The following is a 25,955-nucleotide window of genomic DNA, read 5'->3' on the forward strand; positions in this document are numbered from 1 at the left end:
ATTAAGCAGACAGGAGCTTGGTGAAAGTTGGGGTAAAAGGATACCTGTGAAATAGGATCGGCGGTGGAAATGAGAAGGAGGGGGGGATGGGGATATCACCGACTCGCAAGGAATGCACAATGGTTTCAGAAATCCAGGGTGGAAACATTAGAGGCAAGCAATACCCCACGGAAAGGAATTAAGTATAAAATATACACAGAGTATAAACAGCTTCCATATGAGCCGCTAACCGCATTTCAGAGGCAGAATTTGGGGGCTGGTTAACTCTGTGCAGAGAGCTGCGGGAGAGAATCCATTACCGCCGGGGTCAGGCAGACACTCGAGCGGTTCGCTAAAGTCTGTTTGTGTAAACATTTTCTGGGCCGATGAAGAGAAAGCACGCAGCATATGGAGACGATTCCATATTCCCGGCACACAGCGCAAGGCCACGCCGTGTTATTATAAAACCTCTGATCTGACATGAGAAGAGGATTTGGGTTTCTGAGAACACTTGCAGAGATGAGAATGTCTAGGTGCTCAGCTTAAAGAGGAAGTAAACTCTTCCCCCCCCCCCCCCCCCTGCAAAATAAATGCATAATGTGCTAGTATGCATCGCATACTAGCACATTATGTGACACTTGCCTCCAAACGAAGCCCTCGTCATCCACCCGTTGGCGGCCGCATCCATCTTCTGTCATCTTCCTTCCTGGACTGCAGACTCCGGCTATGCTACTGGCCGGGAGACGCGTGACGTCATTCCCACACATGTGCGTGGGAGCCGCCGGTCACGGCACAGGACTCTAAAGAAAGGGCTCAGGCGGCCGTTTTTTTCAGAGCGCATGCGCCGATTACGTCATCGGCTGCATGAAATGTAAATATCTCCTAAATGGTGCAAGCTTAGGAGATATTTACAGTACCTATAGCTAAGCCTTATTATAGGCTTCTTACCAGAAATCAATAATGGCAATCACAAACACCCTAATTTCAGTGCTATCCTTCACCAGGTAAATTGGCCTCTTACCAAACAAAAGGTAGTAAAACATTTGCAGGTAATTCAAACTCCAAAGATGAAAGCGCTTGTATCTAGAACTTCTTATTAAAGAGGAAGTAAACCCTCCTCTGCAAGTTGTACCTATAGGTAAGCCTATGATAAGGCTTACCTATAGGTACTGTAAATATCTCCTAAACATGTACCATTTAGGAGATATTTACCTTCGATGCATCCAGTGACGTCACTGGCGCATGCGCTATGAAGGAACGGCCGCTCGTGCCGTTCCTTCAGAGCCCCGTGCCGTGACTGTCGGCTCCCACGCGCGTGCGAGGGAGTGACGTCAACGCGGCTCCGGCCAATCAGATGGCCGGATGCCGCGATCCCGGAAGACGGGCACCCGTCATAGAGGTGAGCGGACGGCACGGAGGGGGCTCGTTGTAAGGTAAGTATTTCATAATGAGCTAGTATGCGATGCATACTAGCTCATTATGTATTTCTCTTTCAGGTTGTAAAAAAAAAAAAAAATTTTACCGAGTTTACAACCTCTTTAAAGCAGGTTCCACACCAGATATCTCCAAGGAATGACCCCAAGGTGATCACCGCCATAAAGAAAAAAGAAGCTCCATAGTGTAAAACCGCATAAACTTTTATTAAAAAGAAAGGGAATAAAACTCACAATTTAGAAGTACAATGCATTTGTTGTGTATAAGCCGCTGGCTGGACGGCTCCGCACCTCCGCACTTCCTGATCGCAGTAAGATGACGTCAGTACGCCCTGTCCTTACGCCGTTTCGTCACAGATGACGTTTTCAAAGGTTTCATCTGTGACGAAACGGCATAAGGACACGGCGTACTGACGTCATCTTACTGCGATCAGGAAGTGCGGATGTGCGGAGCCGTCGGCTTATACACAACGAATGCATTGTACTTCTAAATTGTGAGTTTTATTCCCTTTCTTTTTAATAAAAGTTTATGCGGTTTTACACTATGGAGCTTCTTTTTTCTTTATGACGGTGATCACCTTGGGGTCATTCCTTGGAGATATCTGGTGTGGAACCTGCTTCAATAAGAAGTTCTAGATACAAGCGCTTTCATCTTTGGAGTTTGAGTTACCTGCAAATGTTTTACTACCTTTTGTTTGGTAAGAGGCCAATTTACCTGGTGAAGGATAGCACTGAAATTTGGGTGTTTATGTGATTGCCATTATTGATTTCTGGTAAGGAGTACCTATAGGTGTCTTTCTATATGGGATCTTCATTTCCTCTGGGTTTTTTTTGTGCACGCCCATTTTTCCTGTTTTGCAAGCAGCGTATAAGATTGGTGGAGGTTTTACTTTTTTCACCATTTTGAGCACTATTCCTGTTTCAATCACTGGATAACCACATTGGTGTCAATAATCACATTGCACCAAATTTTGTTGGGTTTTACGCTATTGCGTTCTCTTCTTCATATTTTTTCATGACCCAACGATCACATTTCTATCACGAGCCTTCTGGTTCCTGTCTTCTATCAAGTGGATAAGAATTTGGTTTAAAGAACCTGCATTAGTTTTTCACCATTCTGGTAAGCATACATCCATGAGGAGCCTGGTTTGAGAGCCACGGATTGCACCATTTACCATTTATGGACTTTATATGGACTTTATTTGTTCCATTCTAATTGTTTAGCGCGACTTGATTTATATTTTGTTTCACTGGGGTGTGGTCACACTTGAAGTTGCAGCTTTTTTTCAATTTTCCAATAGCGCGGTTATTATTTCTATTCCACATTATTATAGGCTTACCTATAGGTAAACGTGATCAGAGTGGGTTTACAACCACTTCAAAGTGGTTCTAAAGGCAAAGGCTTTTTTTTTTACCTTAATGCATTCATTCTAAGCTTTAAGATTAAAAAAAAAAAAAACCTGCAGGCAGCTCCCCCCTTAGTCTCCCCCAAATACCTGAGCCCCATCTCGATCCAGCAATGTGCATGAGAGCAGCAGCTCTCTTAATTCAATCTCCTCATTGACTCAGAGACAGCAGCAGGAGCCATTGGCTCCTGCTGCTGTGAATCACAGTCAGTGGGGGGCAGCTGTACAGTGTGTTAATGGACACACAGGGCAGGCTCAGAAGCGAGCACCAAACAAAAAAAGTCGGTGTCTCCTGCGCTCCTCTATCAACCTTGGCCACAATCATACAGCTCTGAGGAAGAGGCCAAGCCTCGTAACGCATAAGCCTTTCCAAGCTTCAGAGAACGGTACATCCTGTATCTTGGTGCTGATGGCAACTTATCTAATTTAATATGCTTGTACCAAGAACTCGTTTGTGAGTATTTTTCTACCTTCTTAATTAAATAAACCTTTTAGAGGATAATGCACTAGGCTGGTGCGCCCTTGTGTCTGTTTTTTTGTTTCAGAAGCCAGCACGCATGAGCACCCCATGGCAACTGGCTTCCTATGGGGGCACTCAGCAGGAGGGAGGGGCCAGGAGTGCCGTCAGGGGCCCTGAGAAAAAGAGGATTGGGGCCGCTCTGTGCAGAACCACTGCACAAAGCAGGCATGGTATGTTTAATATTTAGCCTTTTTTTTTTTTGAATGAGCTGTACCATCAAGGTAAACAAAGTCTGTTACGGCCTATAATCGCAATCTCCATGTCAAAAAAGAAAATATACTGCTCAAAAAATTAAAGGAACACTTTTTAATCAGAGTACAGTATCAAGTCTATTAAACTCCAGGGATATTGATCTGGTCAGTTAAGTAGCAGAGGGGGGTTGTTATCAGTTTCAGCTGCTTTAGTGTTAATGAAATTAAAAACAGGTGCACCAGATGGGCAACAGTGAGACGACCTCCAAAACAGGAATGGTTTTACAGGTGGGGGCCACTGACATTTTTTTCTTTACTCATCTATCTGTTTTTCACTAGTTTTGCATTTGGCTAGGGTCAGTGTCACTACTGGTAGCATGAGGCGATACCTGGACCCTATAGAGGTTGCAAAAGATGACCATCCAATCATGAGAAAATGGCCGTCTCTTTTCTAAGGCATTGATCTCCAAACTGTGGCCTATGGGCTGGATGTGGCCCTTTGCTTGCTTTTATACGGCCCTGGGGCACTATTACTGCCATCGATATGAGGCACTATTCCTCCTATTTCCATCATTCCTTTCAAAGGCACCAATAATGGGACACAATTCCTCCCAATGACACCAGGGATGGGGCACCATTACTTGCACTGATGCCAACAATGGGGCACTATTCCTGTCACTATTATCAGTGATGGGGCACTATTCATCCCACTATTTTCATTGATTGATGGGGCACTATTCCTTCAACTATTATCATTGATGGGGCACTATTCCTTCGACTATTATCAGTGATGGGGCACTATTCCTCCCACTATTATCATTGATGGGGCACTATTCCTTCCACTATTATCAGTGATGGGGCACTATTCCTCCCACTATTATCAGTGATGGGGCACTATTCCTTCGACTATTATCAGTGATGGGGCACTATTCCTCCCACTATTATCATTGATGGGGCACTATTCCTTCAACTATTATCAGTGATGGGGCACTATTCCTCCCACTATTATCAGTGATGGGGTACTATTCCTCCCACTATTATCAGTGATGGGGCACTATTCCTCCCACTATTATCAGTGATGGGGTACTATTCCTCCCACTATTATCAGTGATGGGGCACTATTCCTTCGACTATTATCAGTGATGGGGCACTATTCCATCCACTATTATCAGTGATGGGGCACTATTCCATCCACTATTATCAGTGATGGGGCACTATTCCTTCCTCTATTATCAGTGATGAGCCAGCCTGGGACACAAGGACGGCGGCCGTGGTCGCAGGACCACCTTATCCCAGTGAACCACCAGATAGAGAGAATGACAAGACAAAGCCGCCAACTCTGACACCCTGTGAGCAGAGGTTATAGCCACCAAAAAAGGCACCTTTTGTGACAGTGTAAGAAAAGGGATCTCTCATATGTTCAAAAGGGAGGTTTTTAAAGAACTGACAGAACAAGGTTCAAATCCCACGGTGGCAGAGGAGAACTTACAGGTGGAGAAAAATTATGAACCCCTGAATGGGAAGCCGAAAGTCTTTGAAAAAAGACTGCCAGGGCAGACACTCGGCCTTTAACAGTGCTCAAAGCTAGTTTCTAAATTAAACCCTGTTGAAGAAAGGCCAGAATCTGAGCCACCGAAAAGGAATGAGGATGGACTCCTCGAACCTCACACCAGGAAACATACGCCTTCCACATTCGATGATAAAGCTTTCAAAGATGTAGATTTCCTCGCCTTCAACATCGTTGGAATCACCGAGCCAGACAAGCCCCTGTCCTTCAGCACATGGCAACAGCCAGGCCGTCAAAGTAAGCTGGATAAGAGAAACCCATAGCCGTATGGGATATCTTATAGGTGACAAATGGAAAAGATATGTCCACAGCAGCCTTGGCTGCATCCTCCAACATAAATGGCTCCTGCACTGACGCAATCAGTGCATCTACCAGCGCCTTTTGTGTGGCGCAGCAGCCTTGGAGGAATCATCCTCACTGTCTGACGGGTCAGAGAAACGTGGTCCCATCCGCATTGATCGAACCAGATGCAGGATCTGATAAGACAGGAGAGGGCAGGGGGTGCGATCGTCAAAAGGTATCCTTACTGAGCACAGGATGTCGGCGACTCAAGCCCCCCACAGTGGGTGCCGACTGAGGCCCGCAAAAAGGGGGGGCCAACGAGAGAACCCCGCTCATCCTCAATGTCGCTAATGCGGGAAGACAGGCTACCCCCACAGAGCCACTAGGAAAGGCGGATGCCCCACAGCACCCTGGCAGCTAAACCTGCCTCGGATCCTGTCCCCCCCCCCCCAGAGCTGCCCTACCAAAAGGGAGTGGCCTAGTAGGTCACGCGCTAAATTTTTGGCCACACGGTCAAGTAGGACGCAAAGCCAAGGCCTAAATTTTTGTCCGCCCGGTCGTGTGAGTGCGATCCGCAGGGGACCCGTGACCAGCCAGTGGAGGGGTGAGAGGAATGTCCTGGGGTACAATGGCGGCATTGGCTGCCACAACTGGGGCTGCCCCATACAAGGTCCAGCCGGTATGCCACAGTATAAATTTTCGGCCTGCACGAACGCGTGGTACTCAGACCCAGTGATACCGGGCCACTCACCTCCCAGGCCCACCAGCTGTCCCAAGGGGACTCAAAAAGGACCACCCGCCCCATAGAAGGCCCACCAAGGGCAATGGGGACAGCGCGCCCGCAGGCACCAAGGCCAGGCGCAACCAAAGCCTGGGCACCAGACACCCCCCCCCCCCCCCACTATAAGCACAGGCAGACAAGCCAGCTCAATGCCACCCGGGGGGGGGGGGGAACCCCGGAGGGACCAACCACCCCAAGGAGTACTCACGCCCCAACCTGAATCTAGGGAAGGAGAGGAGAGCAGGGGGCTCTTACTTACAGATCCAGAGAAGTGTGTGGGTTACACTCCCAAGACAGAAACCTCCTTCCGACCGAAGTGGGGTAGCTGTCGGCCAGAAGGAACGCTGTGACTCAGCCCGAGATCCGGTCATATGCGACCATGCAAGACGTTTAACTCGTAGGCCAGCCCCCGTCCAGTGGGGCTTTGTCGCGGCCGACCAAGCGTGAAGCTACGGTCTGCACGTGTTTGCTGGCCAGGCTAAGGGGACCACTGGAACTGCAATAGTCCAGCCCGTTGCTCAGCCTGGCAATTGCTAGAAGATCTCCACGGGACAAAACCAAGAAGAAATCCAAAAACAAACAGCAAAAAAATTGACAAAAAAGCCAGAACCTAAGGCCCGGTAGGGAGACTAGGTCATACTCCTGAACTAGACAAACAAAAACTGAGTATCTGAAAGCAGAGAGGGGGGTTATGCCAGCTGAGGACGGCCAACAGGATTTAGGCAAGCTTTTGTGTTGTCTGCCTAGTCGTACTCCTGTAGAGGGCAGCATAACCTTATGGTGAAGAATATGGAGCTGTGTCTGTCAATGATCAGAAAAGAAAATGTTTGCGCTACAGTGCACTGCAAAGTAGTCTAAATTAGCTCCAACTACTGAACTTCCAGATCATCACTGAAACCATCACACCTCAACACAAGCAATGTCTGATAACCAGATTATCTTAAACCACCTTGTGTTCTTGATTACGGCCAAACTGCTCTGCCTTCAACATCCGTGACGCCCGTGTTGTATCTGGACAAGAAAAAGTTCTTCCCGGCCAAGAAAAAGTATGAGAACGCTGAGAAAATAAATAAATGATAAGACCGAGGACCTTGGACATTCCAAGAGATTGCTAGCTATTAAGCCTCCACACTGACAGGTTATGTCACAAGGCAGCAGAAGCCAGCGTTGGCGTCCAGCTGTGTAAGACAAGTACAGGCTGCAGGTTTTCAGCTCTCCAGAGGCCAACTTGATCCGATAATGATTCGGGGTTATTCTTGGCTGCAACACTCAACCCTTAATCTAGTTCATTCATACATTTGCCTGATACAAAAGGCTTTTTTCATGAGTTCCTTACCAAAGAAATGTGTGCCAAGGACTACAAAGGACCCAGAAAATCACATATGGGGATGTGACGGGTCGACCAGTTATACCCTGAACAATTGCACACAGACTTCAAGTCATTCAATATCAAGAAAAAATGTTCTAAGTGTCAAAAATGTCAAAAATTTTCTAGCTATGAAGAAATTGAGAAGAGGGAGCCACAATGCATGCAAGTGGAGAACTTCATATAACTCTTTATATAATTCCATTTGAAGTTCTGCTTTTGGGTTATTCAAGGCATCCAAACAAGTATTATGTGACACTTCTTCATGTGGGAGAAAAAAACATCTTCAAAAGCATGTGGAATATAGCACCGAGTTTACACAGACAATGAAAAAATACTCAAAATTCTTCCTAAAATGTAGAATAGGGGTTATCGATTTTTTAGTTGCCTCTATGCTGAAAAGCATAATATTCAAGAGTAGAATAGACTTGTGGGATATTAGGATTGTTCTACCATTCTCAAAAACCAAATCTAGAGAGGGCATCTAGCCAACTGGCTGTGTTTAACTCCCCGGTAGGTAGCGTGTTAAAATGCAACTGAACTATGGACTGGACTATGTCAAGAAAATGCAGGCGATGGACAAAGGATTAATCACAGTACTGCCTGTGGCTTCCCTGCAGCTAAAAATGTCCCCATTTCTGACCTACCATGCCTTATGTCCTTGTATGGAGGTGGCCATCTTGGTACAGGGGCATGACCTGGGACAGAAAGCTGTCTTGTCCCCTTAAGGGGGGGCAGTGTGGAGACATTACTATACTCTGAGGTTGTCACCCATGCAGGGTGAGGTGTTCGAGGGGGGGGGGGGGTGTTTGGCTAGAAAGAGGACTCCCTTCATGACCAGGCCATTTTTTGCTTTTCGAATCTGCGACACTTTAACTTGTAATTGAACGGTCATGTACCATTGTACCCAAACAAAATGTATATAATTTTTTTTTACACAAATAGTGCTTACTTTTGGTGGTATTTTTATCACCACTGGGTTTATTTTTTTTTGTGATATAAATGAAAAAAAGGTAGAACATTTTGAAAAAAAAAAAAAACATTTTTTTACTTTCTGCTATAAAACATATCCAATAAAATAAAAAATAAAAATGTATTTTCCAGGGGTGAGAAACAGAGTTTGCTGCCTCTGTATAGAGCTCTGTGTTGAATGTCAACACAAAGCTCTGAGCTGTGTATGTACACAGCCAATCAGCATGTCCTGGTCGTGAATCATTGGCACGCACCCTAAACCCAGACGTAGGACGCAACGTACAGGTACATCGATTTGCCTACAGCCGCTGCTCGCTCGCAGTATATCGCAGGCGGCAAGTGGTTAAGGACACAGAATTTCAGAGGTTCCAAGAGATTTGGGTAGGAAGAACCTCCAAATCCTGACTACCAGGTCCCGAGGGGGGTTTAACCCGAGGCAGGAGAGGCTTGAAGGGCAGCAGAGGGAAATCAGCACCTGTGTCAGGAAAGTGAAGAAAGAGGCTCACAAGCTGTGAGTAAGCGGGAGCCCTCGGACAAGCTGAGACACTGGTTACTGACCCAACTTGTGGTCTGTCTGGCATCCTTGCCATGGAGGAGCCCTAACCCTAGTGTGGGAACAAAAGATTGGCAGTGAGCCTGCTGTAGAGGTTGTTGTACCTGGGACTTTGGACTATTAGGTAGTTTTGGCTTAAATTTTTTTTTATAATTTTTTTTATAGTTTTTTCTCAAACTGGTTGCTTTTACCAAACTGGCTGGCTATCATTCCTGAGCCACCTCAGATCACACTTTTGCATATAAGAATGAGCGAGGTGAATTAATATATAGACATAAGGGAACAGATCAACAATGGCACTACAAACTGCAGGCTTAACATATGAGTCCAGTATTACGAGGTAAGAGGCAAACAAACACAGGGAAACTAACTTCACTAATACCCAACTTAGAATTTGGGCAATAACTTCCTGTAGCTATGTATATGCCCAGGCATGAAGTTTTTTTTCTAAACTTTTCAAAGTCCATGACATTGTCTCATGGATAGAGAAAGTGCAGCTATACACGGCACCCTGAGGAGGTATCAAGGAAGTGTCAATTAGTGTAAGTGTATTTATTTTTTTTATTAAATAAAAAACTTGATTTTTGTTATTGTGATTAAACAATTGGTAAACATCCAGCGGGCATTGGTCCAATGGAAAAAATGGATTTTTGTAAGAACTTACCGTAAAATCCTTTTCTCTTAAGCTCATTGACAGACGTAGTCTTCTTGATTCTCAAGAGCTGGGTTATGTTGTCTCCGCAGGAGTAGGACTAGGCAGAATGACAAAACGTTCTGGCTCCACCCTAGGGGGCAGTCCCTGAGGGTATATCCTCCCTCTCTCTGCTACAGGGAATCAGTTCTGTTTAAAGCAGTACAGAGAATTTAACCCAACCCAACTCAATGATAGAGGGGCGGGTACTACGTCTGTCAATGAGCTTAAGAGAAAAGGATATTACGGTAAGTTCTTACAAAAATCCATTTTTCTCTATCGCTCATTGACAGACGTAGTCTTCTTGATTCTCAAGAGCTGGGACATCCAGAAGCAGTGCCACAAATGAGGGGTGGGATTGACAAAATCAAATCCAATCTAGTAGGCCCAACCGGTGCCAAACTAGAAGTTTTAAAGGCTCATTATAAACAAAGAATGAGACTAAAAGAAAAAATTTTCCAACGGAAAAAAACCCTGGAGGTAGACCACTGGTCTCCTCAAATTGCGGCCTGCAAAACCTTGCGGCCAAATGAGGCATCAGACGATGCCATTACATCAACTTTATAATGTTTAGAGAAGGTATGCACCGACGACCAGGTAGCCGCCTTGCACACCTGGACCACTGACGCCTGATGGCGAAAGGCCCATGACGCACTAAGTGCCCGAGTGGAGTGCGCCTTAACAGGGAACGGGGGCTCCCGACCCTTAATAGAATAAGCCTGTACTACCGTCTGTCTGATCCATCTGGAAATGGTCGCGGCAGATGCAGGCAACCCCTTTTTGGGTCCATCTGGGATCACAAAAAGTGAATCCGTCTTGCGAAACGAGTCTGTCGTTTTCAAGTATACCCTGATCGCCCGGACCACATCCAAGGAGTGCAAAGCAAATTCCCGAGGATGACTGGGCTTAGGACACAGGGAAGGTAATACAATTTCTTCATTCAGATGAAATTCTGAAACCACTTTTGGTAGGAAGGATGGATTCGGACGAAGAACCACCTTATCTCTATGAACCACCAGATATGGTGAACGACAAGATAATGCGGCCAGCTCTGACACCCTGCGTGCAGAAGTAATAGCCACCAAGAAGGCCACCTTCTGGGACAACGTGGGTAGAGGAATCTCCCTAATATCTTCAAAGGGAGGTTTCTGAAGAACCGACAACACTAAATTAAGATCCCAGGGGGGTAACGGCGCGTGCACTGGCGGAGCCAGATGTCGCACCCCCTGGATGAAATTCCGCACCAAGGAATGAGTAGCCAGAGGCTTCTGAAAGAAGATGGCTAATGCTGAGACCTGACCCTTGATAGTACTCAAGGCCAGTTTCTGCTCAACCCCTTGTTGCAGAAAAGCCAATATTCGACTAATCGAATAAGACCGAGGACGGAACCCCAAAGGTTCACACCATGCAATGTAGGACTTCCATGTGCGATGATAAATCTTTCTGGAAGTCGCTTTCCTTGCTTCAACTAGAGTAGGAATAACTGAAGCTGACAAACCTTTGTCCTTCAGCACCTGGGTCTCAATAGCCAGGCCGTTAAAGCCAGCGATCGTAAAGCAGGATGGAAGATCGGTCCCTGAGACAGTAGATCCTCCCTGAGAGGAAGTCTCCATGGGACGTCCGCCACCAGTCTGACCATGTCGGCGTACCAAGCTCGACGAGGCCAGTCCGGAGCTACCAGGATTACTGGGATTCCTTCCTCCTCTACCCTGCGAAGAAGTCTTGGCAGTAACGCGAGAGGGGGGAAGGCATATATTAGCTGGTATTGCCCCCACGGGGCGATCAGTGCGTCTGCGGTTTCTGCTAGAGGATCGCGGGAGCGAGCCACGAATCTCTGAACTTTCCTGTTGAATCGAGATGCCAACAGATCCATATCCGGGGTGCCCCATCGTAGGCACAACTGGTGGAAAACGTCTGGATGGAGGGACCATTCCCCCTGATCCAGGGTCTGACGGCTGAGATAATCTGCCTGCCAATTCTCCACCCCCGGAATGAACACCGCAGAGATTGCTGGAACAAATCGTTCCGCCCAGCGAAGAATGCAAGCCACTTCTTTGGCCGCTCGGACACTCTTGGTGCCCCCCTGGAGATTGACATAAGCCACGGCCGTGGCGTTGTCCGACTGGATCCGAACCGGGCTGCCCTGAAGCTGCTCGGTCCAGTGAATCAGACAAAGTCTGATCGCTCTCAGTTCCAATACATTTATCGGTAATCTGGATTCTTCCGGGGACCAAAGTCCCTGGACAGATAACTGACCGAGAATTCCTCCCCATCCGGATAGACTGGCATCCGTGGTCACTATCGTCCAATATATTGGCAGAAATGACTTTCCCTGGCTGAGCATTGGAGACCGAAGCCACCAAACCAGAGACTCTCTGGTCTGTTTGCTCAATCGGATCTGATTGTCCAGGGATTCCGGATTCCGATTCCATCTGAGAAGGATCTCTTGCTGAAGAATTCGGGTATGGGACTGGGCAAATGGGACTGCTTCGAATGAAGCCACCATCAACCCCAGAACCCTCATGCAAGTCCGAAGGGAAGACCAGCTGTTGGACAGTAACAACTGGACTGCTGATTGAATCTTTCGGAGTTTCCCTACCGGAAGGAAAACTCTTGTCCTGACTGTGTCTAGAATTAGACCCAGATATTCGAGCTTCTGGGTGGGAACCAGAAATGACTTTTGCTGGTTCACCAGCCACCCGAATTCCTGTAAAGAAATCATAGTAATTTCTATGTTTTGTAGCAAGGTCTGAGGAGACTCTGCATGAAGCAGAAGATCGTCTAGGTAACCTAGAATCGATATACCTCTTTGGCGCAGAAGTGCCAACATTGGGGCCAACACCTTTGTGAAGACCCGCGGAGCCGTGGCGAGACCGAAAGGTAATGCCACAAACTGATAGTGGTTCTCCTCTACGGAAAAGCGTAGAAAACGCTGATGTCCTGCGAAAATGGGAATGTGAAGATAGGCGTCCTTGATGTCTATGGACGCTAGGACATCCCCTGGATGCAGGAAGGCTGCTACCGTGCGAATGGACTCCATTCTGAATCTTCTTATGTTGACGAAAGAATTGAGTGCTCTTAAGTCCAGAATTGGACGCACTTTGCCCTCTTTCCTGGGTATTGTAAACAGATTTGAATAAAACCCTTGAAACCGTTCTGTCCAAGGAACGTGGACTACCACTCCTTGTTGTAGTAGATCTGTGACTGCTCTCCGCAGATCTTCTAGACGATCCGGAGATAGTCGGATATTGGAAGGGAAGAATCGCGCCGGTGGGAGAGATCGAAACTCGATCTTGTACCCTGACTTTATGACTTCGCAAACCCATTTGTCCGGGATTCTGGAAAGCCATGGATCCGGGAACCGGCGAAGACGTCCCCCCACCCCAGTTATGGGTGGGGGCGCACCTTCAGGCTTTGGATGGTTTATCTTCAGGTCTGGAGGGGGCGGGCTTTTGCTTGCCCGACCAACGACCCCTGATGCCTCCTGCAGGAGCTTTGGAGGACTTAGTTTTTTCACCCGCTGGACGAAAAAACCTCTTGTGAGCAGAAAAAGAAGGCCCTCGTCTTTGACGAGTTCCTCTACCCTTAAAATTTTGCGGTAAAAAGGTGCTTTTTCCACCGGTGAGATCCTTAATGATCTCATCTAAGTTGGCTCCAAATAGACGCTCTCCTGAAAAGGGGATATTAGCCAATGCTTTTTTGGAACCTTGGTCGGCTATCCAACCTTTTAGCCACAGTGTACGCCTGAGAACCACTGCTGAGACTGATGCTCGCGCCATTAATGGAGTGGCGTCTAACGCCGCATCACATACAAACTGTAACCCCTGTATCATTTGTTCCATCAAATCTGATACCGCCTGAGGGACTTCTTCTAAGTCCCGGCGTAACCACTTGGTCCATTCAGTTACAGCCTGCGAAACCAGACCAATAGCAATTATTGGCCTGAAAGCTGATCCAATCAAGGAAAACATGGTGCGAGACATAGCTTCTATCTTGCGATCCACTGGATCTTTAAAAGACGGAGCGTCTTCTAAAGGAATAACCGTGGCTTTATTCAATCTAGCAATTGGTGAATCCACCACAGGTGGTTCTGTCCATTTCTTAATAAGGGTTTCCTCAAACGGATAACGCCTGTCAATGCGTTTAGAAATATTAAAAGTGCGTTTTGGCAGACGCCATTCTTCATCGATTGGATTGCCAAAACATTTGGGCAATGGAAAAACCTTTGCTACTTTGATGCGCTTTTTAGTCCCAAAGGGGATCTCAGTTTCAGCTATTTCTGATGGAATACCCTGTAACCTTAAAGTCTCTTGAACAGATACAATGAGTGCGTTTACCAACGCTTCCTCTCGGGCTATGGCAGATGCCGAAACATCCTCCTCACTGTCTGAAGAGACAGGACCCGAGACACCAATACCAGATGAAGTACCTGCAACTGCAGAAATAGGCTCAGAGTCTGAATCCGAGGTTTCAGATAATAAGGGGTTAGGCGGGGGTCGCTTTCTTGCGCCCTGTCCCTGACAAGCCACTTCCACCCGGGACACAAAAGTTTCCATAATAGCTGACAAAGATTCAATTGTCAATGGGGTGCTGGAGGATCCCGCAGACCCCTCGAGGGGATCCGGAGGAGATACATGAGTGGCAGGGTCCATGTTAATACAGGACACTTTTGCCAGCAAAAACAAAAAAACTTTTTCTTTTTTTTTTTTTTTTTTTTTTTTTTGTGTGTCTCCCCCTAGCGCAATAGCGCCCCTCAGAGTACCTGCTTCTCGATCCCAGAGAGAGAGAGAGGGACCCCCAAGGCTCACCAACCGATGCAGTGCAGTTTCCAACAAACTGCAGCCAGCGTCTGTCTTACACAGACTGGAAGGAGCGGTTTGCTTTTTCCCGGGCAGAAGGCGTGGCTCCGCCCCCTATGTACGCCTTCCGGCATTCCCAGCCCTCCACGAGGTAGCTGGGCTCACAAAACATGGCCGCCCCCATAGAAGAGACATAAGACTCCAAAAACATGGCGGCCGGCGTGACCTGAGGACATATATGCATTCGGTCTACGGCAAAATGGCGGCGGACCGCCGATATCGTCTTCCCAGCACATCCACCTGCACTCTGCTGAGAGGTGACATATGGATCTACAGAGATACACTGCACATAAGGTAGGATTATACCTCCTATGTCTACTGTAATGTTACAGTCTGCTGGGTAGAGTGTTAGCTCTTGAACCAAGTCCACTTCCCACAAACACATGCTGTATTACAAGGGGGACTTGTAAGTATCAGATATATACTGACCATATATGGAGGGGCCCATAATATATACTGCCTCATAAATGAGGAAAAAGGGAACGTTTACTCACCATACCGAACCGACAGGCACCCTCTCTTCATAATACCCTCTCCACCGGGGTGGGGGTTTGTGGACGCCTCGACTCTCTGGTCCTGGCGTCCAAGCGAGCTTTTAACTCGCAAAGTCAGTCCCTTTACTGGGACTCCGTCGCGGCCGACTCAGCGCACTGGTCTGCACGCGCTTTTAGGCAGAAACCGGGGTGACCACTGGATCTCAACATCCAGCCCGTCGCCTGGCCCCGCATACTTACTTGAATATGTCGCGGCCGACCAAGCGCAATGCCATGGTCTGCACGCGCTCGTAGGCCGGCTGGGGTGACCACAAGTGTCGCCCAGTCCGGCATCTTTGCTTGAAGATCTCACAGGAAAAAAACACTGGAGAAAACTACCTAAAAAATGTCTTTTTCTTAAAGAAAAAAAGTCTTGCCAGGACCAAAAGATCCCAGCAAGGAACTTAGGTCCTTACTCCTGACTAGACAGAAAAAAACTGATTCCCTGTAGCAGAGAGAGGGAGGATATACCCTCAGGGACTGCCCCCTAGGGTGGAGCCAGAACGTTTTGTCATTCTGCCTAGTCCTACTCCTGCGGAGACAACATAACCCAGCTCTTGAGAATCAAGAAGACTACGTCTGTCAATGAGCGATAGAGAAATGATAATCCTGATTGTTGTTTAAAATAAAAAAAAATCGAATTTCTGAACCATTTCATTGTGGCACGCGACCGGTTATAAAATCACTTAAGTGGCTCGCACTCTTCAAAATGTTAAGTTAAAGGGGTTATCCAGCACTCAGAGCAGAGGTAAAGGAGACATGGGCTGCTTGAGAGGTGATAATAGCATGTCTTCAGGTGCAGGGAGCATTAACTTTTAAGTCTTTGCAGATCTTATAGAACACTTTAACACAGTCAGTTTATCTACGCAGAAAAGACTGAGGCTTCATTTACAAGTGTACTGAGAGATGCAGACAGGACATAGAGGGATTGATTTACTAAAACTGGAGAGTGAAAAATCTGGTGCAACTCTGCATGGTAGCCAATCAGCTTCCAACCCGCTTGTTCTATTACGCTATAAAAAAAAAAACCTAGAAGCGGATTGGTTTCAATAAAGAGCTGGACCAAATGTTGCACTCTCCGGTGTTCGCAAATCAACCCCAGAATGTCCTAACAGGCCCTGTCATGTTTGGAGATTAGTTTATTCTCACCTGCTTCATGGCGAACTCTCCAATCCTTTCGGAGTGCTTGCGGATGCTTTCGAGGAAGTCCTTCAGGTCAGACATGGATACCTCTTTGATCTCCTCACGTAGTTTCGGGATGTTGTCCACCATGACCTGGCAGAAACGGTAGTGACTAACCTGAGGCAGGTAAGTGTGCTCCAGCTGTTCCAAAGTCTTCAGTGCGGGGTAATGTCTACATAAGGGAAGAAGAAAATCGAGGATGCATCTATTACAATTCCAGAACTAGAGAAGAGTATACCATTTTCTTTTTTTTAACAGAAAAGTATACAATTGTTAAATTACAATTTTCATCTTAAGGGCCAGTTCCCACCAGGAATTGCACCTTGCTCTGGTGTAAACTAGGCCTTAGGCTTTTTTTGTTCACCCGATTCTACCCATAACACATTTCCTGTGCCACGACAGGAGGACTAGGTAATATCTTTCCTTCCCCTGCTCTCCATAACATAGATGGGAAGGTTTCTGGTGTCCACAGAAAGAACCCAGGCCAATGCAACTGATAAGAGTGCAGCACAGGAAGTTACCAGCTCACTAGATTGCTGGCAGGATCAACAAGTAAGAAATACCTTTCCACCTCATCCAATGGTGCCCATTCCAAGCAGCTGCCCTCCTGTGTTCAAAAGGCAGCAATGGCAGCCGTTCGGGAGGGGAGCCAGAAAAAAGTGGATATCATTGCAGTTGCAGTGTCTACTACAGAGATTTTCAGCTTCCAGGTGGATCAGCCAGGTATGGTATAAACATAATAACATTGGTCCAAGCTGGTCAAGTGTGACATTGTGTGCAATATCCATACCTGGAATTCTTCTTCTTTAAGTATTAAGAGCACTAATCACTGATTCAATACTCTGTTTTAGAATTATTGTATTTTTTCTTACTGTGTGTGTGTGTGTATCCTCAGCTTATTCCTGTAGCTACAGCTGTGAAAGGACACAATTCTGGACACCCTTTAAACATGCATGTTCCTGGGAGGGAGCTGGACATCGCATGGTATAGGCTTTGCCAATGCAGTCAGCCCACAAGTTGCTTACTTACATTCCATCACACCTGCTTCTGAAATTGTAAAATCAAGCAACTGATCAGCACAAGTCTGCACCATCCAGTGGTCAGCAGGGTGGAACATGCTCTTCTACATGAATGCCAGGGATGTGCTCTTTCACTGGCACTCATCACAACCTGGACTCTGGTGATGCAGCATCTGACTGGGTGGGTGCATGCATGTGCCCTAAACCCAAAAGCAGGTAGCGACGTATGTGTACGTTTCTTTGCTTGTGCGGCCGTGTATTTATAATATCGCGCATTTTGAAATAATCAATTAAAGAGGTTGTAAGTCTCCTAAAAAAATAAATAAACAAAAACCTGTAAGACAAAAGGCATAATGAGCGAGTGTGCATCGCATACTAGCTCAATATGAAATACTTACCTTAGAACAAAGCTCTTCCAGCGGCACCTGCTGAGACGGCTGACCTGTTCACCCATCTTCCTTCTGAGTTTGCGTCCTCCGGCCGTCTAAATGGCCGGAGCCACAATGACGTCACTCCTGCGCATGCGTGCGGGAGCCGCCGTTCAGGGCACAGGGCTCTGAATGAATGGCACGGGCGCAGAGCGCATGCGCCAGTGATGTCACTGGCTGCAAGTAAAGTAAATATCTCCTAAAAAGTGCACCTTTAGGAGATATTTACACAGTACCTATAGGTAAGCCTCATCATAGGCTTACCTATGGGCAAAAGTTACAGAGGGAAGTTTACTTCCTCTTTAACCCAAAATGGATATTTCATTTTTTTATGATGGATGCTGGAGGGTTTACCCACTGACAGTGTCTTCCATCTTTCGGGGTCTCTATTGGTGAGAGCTCTGCTCTGAGTTTCAGGTCGGTCCACCTGCTGTACTCATAAAGGGCTCCCACCATCCCTGCCGGTTTTACAGTCATGTGAATAAATGAAATACATCCCATGGATGTTGTTGACTATTTTAACATATTTAAACAGGCAAACATTAGATTTTTATTTAAACAGTGCCTACAAATAAATGTGATACACTGGAATAAATGATTAAAAAGGCAATTCTTTAACAAAAATATCTATAGATGTATTAGTGTCAAGCAGTGGTCTCCAAACTGTGGCCCAGGGGCCGGATGCGGATGCGGTCCTATGCTTGCCTTAATCCGACCCTTGGGGCACTATTTCCCCCACTGATACAAGACATTATTCTGCTGGCTGACAGCAATAGGGCACCAATAGGGCACTACCCCCCCCCCCCCTCAAATACCAAATGCTACGATGTTTACTCCAACTGATGGCGGGTAAGAATTCCACTCCAGTTGGCCACAGTTCAGCCCCCCTAAAGTCTGAAGGACAATAAAATGGCCCTTTGTTTAGAAAGTTTGGAGACCCCTTGTTTAGAGTGGGGAAAAAAAGTACACCCTTGGCATCTAAAGTTGCTAGAGCCCCCCTGGCAAAGATGACTTTTTGTAGGCACTTTTGCCCACCAGTCTCTTGACATTGCTTGTAAAATTTCAGACCACTTTTCCATGCAAAATTCCTTCAGTTGCAAGATGTTTGCGGTTTTCTTTACATGAATTGCCTGTTTCAAATTACGCCAGAACAAATCGAATCAAAAATTGGAAATCAAATCAGGCTCTTGTAGTCATCCCTTGGTGGATTTGGCTAGTGAGCATATGATCATTATCCTGTTGAAAGACTTATTTTCAGTTCAGCATCATCTTTTGGACAGATGGTGCCACGTTCTTATCAAGCATTGGTGTCAGTGGACACAACAAAAACCCCCAGCAATAAACCCCAGCATAGGGGTCACTGAACACAATAGTAGCCCCTCAGCAGGTGTCAGTACTATTAACCCTTCCACATGTTGGGGGTAACTTGCCTTTTTCAATATGCTGAAAAGTCAACAAATTCCAGGGGGTGTACCTAATTTTTCACATGACTGTATATTTATTTTATAGAGAAGGTAATATGGGGAGCTGAAACACACAAACGTGGGTGTGGACTATCAAATCTCCCAAGTGGACAGGAAACGAGCTTGTAATTATTACAAGGAGATCTATTTCATATACCGTTGCATTTAAAAAAAAAAAATAGATCATCATAAAATTAATTTATTTCAGTAATTCAATTCAAAAAGTGAAACTCATATTTTATATAGATTCATTACACACAGAGTGACACATTTCAAGCATTTATTTATTTTAGATTTGATGATTATGGCTTACAATTAGTGAAAACCCAAAATTCAGTATCTCAGAAAATAAGAATATTGTGAAAAAGTTCAATATTGTAGATGCATGGTGTCACACTCTAATTAGCTATTTAACGCAACACCTGTAAAGGTTTCCTGAGCCTTTAAATGGTCTCTAAATTGTCGGGAAGACTGCTGACTTGACAGTTGTCCAGAAGACAGTCATTGACACCCCCCCACAAGAAGCGTAAGTCACAAAAGGTCATTGCTAAAGAAGCTGGCTGTTCACAGAGTGCTGTATCCAAGCATATTAATGGAAAGTTGGGTGGAAGGAAAAAGTTTAGAATGAAAAAGGTGCACAAGCATAGGGGATAACCACAGCCTTGAGAGGATTGTGAAGCAAAGGCCATTTAATAATTTTGGGGGAGATTCACAAGGAGTGAACTACAGTTGGTGTCAGTGCTTCAAGAGCCACCACACACAGACTTATCCAGGACATAGGCTACAACTGTCGCATTCCTTGTGTCAAGCCACTCCTGAACCAGTGACAATGTCAGAAGCGTCTTACCGGGGCGAAGGAGAAAAAGGACTGGACTGTTGCTCAGTGGTCCAAAGTCCTTTTTTCGGATGAAAGAAAATTTTGCATTTCATTTGGAAATCAAGGCCCAAGAGTCTGGAGGAAGAGTGGAGAGGCACAGAATCCACGTTGCATGAGGTCCAGTGTGAAGTTTCCACAGTCAGTGATAATTTGGGGAGCCATGTCATCTGCTGGTGTTGGTCCACTGTGTTTTATCAAGTCCAAAGTCAGCCCGGCCCTCTACCAGGAAATTTTAGAGCACTTCACTCTGCTGACCAGCTTTATGGAGATTCTGATTTCATTCTCCAGCAGGACTTGGCACCTGCCCACATTGCCAAAAGTACCAATACCTGGTTTAATGCTCATAGTATCACTATGCTTGATTAGCCAGCAAACTCGCCTGACCCTAACCCCATAAATAATCTGTGGAGTATTGTCAAGAGGAAGATGAGAGACACCAGACCCCACTATGCAGATGAGCTGGAGGCCGCTATCAAAGAAACCTAGGCTTCCATAACACTTCAGCAGTGCCACAGGCTGATCGCCTTCATGCCGCACCGCATTGATGCAGTAATTCATGCAAAAGAAGCCCCGACCAAGTATTGAGTGCATACTTTACTGTACATGGACATACATTTCAGTAAGCCAACAGTTCTAAATTTAAAAATCTTTTCTTTTTTATTGGCCTTATGTAATATCAATATCAAATTTTCTGAGATACTGAATTTTGGGGTGTCACTGGCTGTAAGCCATAATCATCAAAATTAAAAGAAATAAATGCTTGAAATGTGTCACTCTGTGTGTAATGAATCTATATAAAATATGAGTTTCACTTTTTAAATTGAATTACTGAAATAAATTAACTTGATGATATTCACATTTTTTGAGATGCACCTGTAGGAAGCCTAGAGATGACTCTGTCCATATGGCTTCATTTATAGCTCTAAATAGCATTTTTTGGTAATCATAGATTTAAGAGCCTAAAGCGGAACTTCCCCTTTAGGTTCCTGATTTTGACAGATATCCGCCCCACTCCCTGTCTGATCGCCGCTGCTGACTTAATTTCTTTCAAACAGGGTGAAGAACTAATAATTTAAGTGGGCACACGTGTTAACTTATTGTGATGTTTGTTTATTTTTTTTTACATAGCTATCATTCTATTATCCTGTATTTACATTATATACTGTACAAAAGTCTGTAGAATCTCCCTCTGGTGCCTATTGGTGTCTCATGGCAATCACTCAGCTTTCCTAAGTAATAACTACCCAGACTGCATTGTTCTCAGTCAGTCACACCTGGATGGAAGGCTGGTCATAAAAAGACTGCTGTCTACCAGAAACAGATAGGAATGCTTCAGCCTGTTGTCTGCAGTGCCAGGACATACCAATATTTGACATATGACTCACCCAATGGACCTGAGCACTGCGTCTATGGTTATCCCCCCCCCCCCCCAAAAAAAAATAAACATGTACACATTGCTTTAGCTTGAATAGGAGCAGTGCACAGCAAGCTTTTACAGTGAACTTTGCCAGTCTTTCAAGACATTTTAAGTAATGATGAATCTTGTAGGAAGCCTACTAGCAGCTATTTTAAAGCAACAACAGCACTCCCACTGAGGTCTGTGTTGACACTCCCAAAATAGGGCTGAAGGGCGTTTCAAGAAAGCTGAATGATTTTCAAATGCTGCTCTTAAGTGGGCTGACCTGTGTGAACAAAGCTGTAGAGGAAAGGATAATCTAGATCGCATGCAGATAATTCCAACAATCTACAAAAGTCAGACAGGTTTTTGTTTAATGCCCATTAACTACTTGTTAAACCTCAACTCTGGGCATAAAAAACTAATTTAAATCAATTTCCCAATGGCCACAAAGAATATAAAATGAAATAGGAGCTAGGGAGGGCTGGGTGGGGTAGAGGAACGGTAGCTGGGGAGGGCTGGGTGGGGTAGAGGAACGGTAGCTGGGGAGGGCAGAGTGGGGTAGAGGAACGGTAGCTGGGAAGGGCTGGGTGGGGTGGAGGAACGGTAGCTGGGGAGGGCTGGGTGGGGTAGAGGAACGGTAGCTGGGGAGGGCTGGGTGGGGTAGAGGAACGGTAGCTGGGGAGGGCTGGAGGAACGACAGCTGGGGAGGGCTGGGTAGGGTGGAGGAACGGTAGCTGGGGAGGGCTGGGTAGGGTGGAGGAACGGTAGCTGGGGAGGGCTGGGTAGGGTGGAGGAACGGTAGCTGGGGAGGGCTGGGTAGGGTGGAGGAACGGTAGCTGGGGAGGGCTGGGTAGGGTGGAGGAACGGTAGCTGGGGAGGGCTGGGTAGGGTGGAGGAACGATAGCTGGGGAGGGCTGGGTAGGGTGGAGGAACGGTAGCTGGGTAGGGCTGGGTGGGGTAGAGGAACAGTAGCTGGGTAGGGCTGGGTGGGATGGAGGGACGGTAGCTAGGGATGGCTGGGTGGGGTGGAGGGACGGTAGCTTGGGAGGGCTTGGTGGGGTGGAGGGACGGTAGCTAGGGAGGGCTGGGTGGGGTTGGAGGAACGGTAGCTAGGGAGGGCTGGTGGAGTGGAGGAACGGTAGCTAGGAAGGGCTGGGTGGGGTGGAGGAATGGTAGCTAGGGAGGGCTGGTTGGGGTGGAGGAACGGTAGCTAGGAAAGGCTGGGTGGGGTGGAGGAACGGTAACTAGGGAGGGCTAGGTGGGTGGAGGAATGGGAGCTAGGGAGGGCTGGGTGGGTGGAGGAATGGGAGCTAGGGAGGGCTGGGGAGAAAATGAGGGAGAATTGTGGAAGTGGGATTGGTTACCTACCATAAGAGGGGGAGGGAGGGTGTTGAGATAGGTGGTAGGTAGGCAGAGAATTGGTAATAGGTGCTAGGAAAGGCTGTGGTTGTGGGGGGGGGGGGTGTAATGGGTGCTAGAGAAGGCTGGGGGGGGGTGCTAGGAAAGGCTGCTGGGGGGGGGGGGGATGGGCTCTAGGGAAGGCTGCAGGTGGAAGGGAATGGACGCTAAAGAACGCTGCAGGGGGGAGGGAATGGATGCTAGGGAAGGCTCGGGGGAATTTGTGCTAGGGAAGGCTCGGGGGAATGGGTGCTAGGAAAGGTTGGGGGGCTCACGTATTTTTTGGAGTCTAAAAAATAGTTTCCCTTTATTTTGGTATCATTAGCCTCTTTGCTGATTAGAATAATGGTGACACTACCTTTCTAAACTGCACTTTTTGAAGCTCAGGCTGTGATCACACGCCAGGGCAAGCAAAGGGTTAACCTTATTAAAAAAAAAAAAAAAGGAGAAAAAAAAATCTGACTTTTCTTCGATTTCACTTTTTTTTTTTTTAACCTCCTCAAATACTTTATTTGTTTTGGCTGGTGTGGTTGGAAGGAGTTCTCTCTCTTTAGAAAGGGTCAGGAATAACATTTAGACTGTGTTTGCACGAGACTTGTCCTTCAACAGGAAACGAGTTTATTTAAAGATCACGCAGCGGTCACGGCTTACAGCCGCCCCGGGCTAGAAAAACCAGAAGGTTTCAGATGATTGTGCGAGCCGCAAGCAGCACCAGCAGCGGCAGCCATGTGTAAATAAGTCAGAGGGTGCTGAAAGAAGCCGTCCGAGCAGGGAATGAAAGGCTTTTGGCACGGGGCGCCCTTTACAGTAGCCTAAAACCATTTGGTATGTAAATATCGCAGCGAGCGCCCTGACAGGGCAGATTAGGTGCGATCTGATTACACAGGTTTTAAACACTGACTTCTAAACCGCAAACTCCATTCAGGGGTTCCACTGTGTGAACTTTATTGTTTGCTTTGGCAGGGCCTGTGTTTGTTGAAGGATTTTGCTGGATGGGAAATTTCGACACAAAAGGAACCGCGCCTGAAGCTGGCAGCTTGACGCTCCGGTGTGCGCAAAAAGAGGTGATAACGCTGCGCGCTCGTCAATGGAGGTGCCCGTAGAAACCTCCCCTAAACCACAGGAGAGGCAATATCCACCCAATCCCAACCCGCTGAGATATACCCACCATTACCAGTGCGCGTAACTCCACGGTTTTCTCATTTATGCTGCTCCATGCAGATGGAAGCATTTGGTCCTCTCGCTAGGAGTTGGCAAATCTTTGCATCAGAGGGCCTTCCACTTAACAAAAATCACACGTTGTGCCCCAAACTGGGAACAATGTTTGTAACCATTGGACTGTCTACGGCAAAGGTCAGCAACTTATAGGCACAAGTGTCCAGGCGGACACACACTGTCCACTACGGACACATTATGGCCACTGCTCAATAGCCTGTAACTTAAAGTGGAGTTCCGGGCACAAAATCGACCTAATTGATTTTGTGCCCATCCGCTGGATCTTCTTCACCTGAAAAGGAATTGGATAGTTAGGTATATATTTTTTTTTTTTTTTTACTCACCTTGTAATTGGAGATAGAAAATACTCACCTATTCTCCACTTCCTCCCTCTGTGCCGCAGCTCCGCCGTCACTTCCTGTCTTGCGATGATTCCTGGGAGCTGAACGTCATCGCTCCCAGGAATCAATGCGACGGCACCGGCCTCGCTCGTCACTTCCGGGGCGACGCCGCGTTCCCTGCTAAACAGCTTCTGGGCATGCCCAGAAGCTGTGGAGGAATGCGGCGCAGCACCGGAAGCGACGAGAGGGGCCGGTGCAGGCGCATTCTGGGAGAAGATGACACGGAAGAGGACACAGAAGAGGATCACCCCGGCTTCAGCTGCCCACAACAGAGATGGCAACGCTGGAGAAGAAATTTTATAAGTGAGTATTTCTTCTTGCAGGTAAGTGCGAACCGGGACAGATCAGAGGCTATCCATTGTGGAATGTGCTAGCCCTGACTGTCCCGGGGGTATGTTTATTGAAAAAACGTTTTCGTGCCCGGAACTCCGCTTTAAAGCTCAATAGGCTGCCAAAGTCTGCCAGCAACCACGAACAATCTTGATCCAGCCAAAGGGTGTCCTTAATTAGTTCTACAACTAGACCAGGGATCCTCAAACTACGGGCCTCCATCTGTTGTGGAACTACATGTCCCATGAGGCATTGTAAAACTCTGACATTTACAGACATGACTAGGCATGATGGGAATTGTAGTTCCTGAACACTGGAGGGCCATAGTTTGAAGACCCCTGACCAAGACCATGGTGAGCATCATGCAAGAAGCAAGGTTCTAATTCTATGCAAAACTCGTGCATTGAGCAGATAGATCCATTTATATATCTTTCTTCGAATTCTCATAAAAAAATTAAAAGGTTAAAGAGGTAGTAAAGTCCGCTTTGTGATTTTTTTACCTACAGGTAAACTGATAAAGCTTACTTGTAGGTAAAATGAATATCTCCTGAATGTGCACCCTTTTGGAGATATTCGCTCTTTTGGAAGCAGTGACGTCACAAGTGGATGCGTTCTGAACAAACAGCATACCTGTGCCGTTCCTTCGGAGTGCTGTGCCATGGCTGTGACTCCATTGTACATACCCAGGAGTGATGTTATCACGGCTCGGCCATTTAGGCTGCCAGAGCCTGCAAACCCGGGAGGAAGACTGGGTGCAAATGGAAGCCCTCTCAGCAGTGACAGCATGCTGCTGGAGGGCTGTGTTCTAAGGTAAGTATTTCATAATGTGCTAGTATGTGATGCATACAAGCACATTATGTCATTGCCTTGCAGGGGATTTTTTTTTTTTTTTTTACTGCCGCAGTTTACTACTGCTTTTAACACCCTACAGATATGTCCAAACTATGGCCCTCCATCTGTTCAGGAACTACAATTCCCATCATGCCTAGTTATGTCTGTGAATATCAGAGATTTACAATGCCTCATGGAAATTGTAGTTCTCGGGTCCCCGCTGCACTTACCCCTGCAAGGGATACAGTTCCATCGTCCACGCAGCGGTCTTGGGGTATG

The 25,955-nt window shown here is 46.7% G+C and overlaps 1 protein-coding gene across 2 annotated transcripts in view; it reads right to left on the bottom strand.

Annotated features, from left to right (window-relative positions):
• The window catches only part of EXOC6B (exocyst complex component 6B), a 566,827-nt gene that overhangs the window by 406,997 nt on the left and 133,875 nt on the right, over window positions 1-25,955 (bottom strand). For both annotated transcript variants that reach the window (XM_082264382.1, XM_082264381.1), the window contains exon 6: window positions 16,283-16,487. In XM_082264382.1, the coding sequence (XP_082120508.1) occupies window positions 16,283-16,487 (205 nt within the window). The remainder of the gene's footprint in view (window positions 1-16,282; window positions 16,488-25,955) is intronic.

The sequence above is a fragment of the Pelophylax lessonae genome (assembly GCF_965119305.1).
Source record: "Pelophylax lessonae genome assembly, chromosome: 1".
Classification (NCBI taxonomy): domain Eukaryota; kingdom Metazoa; phylum Chordata; class Amphibia; order Anura; family Ranidae; genus Pelophylax; species Pelophylax lessonae.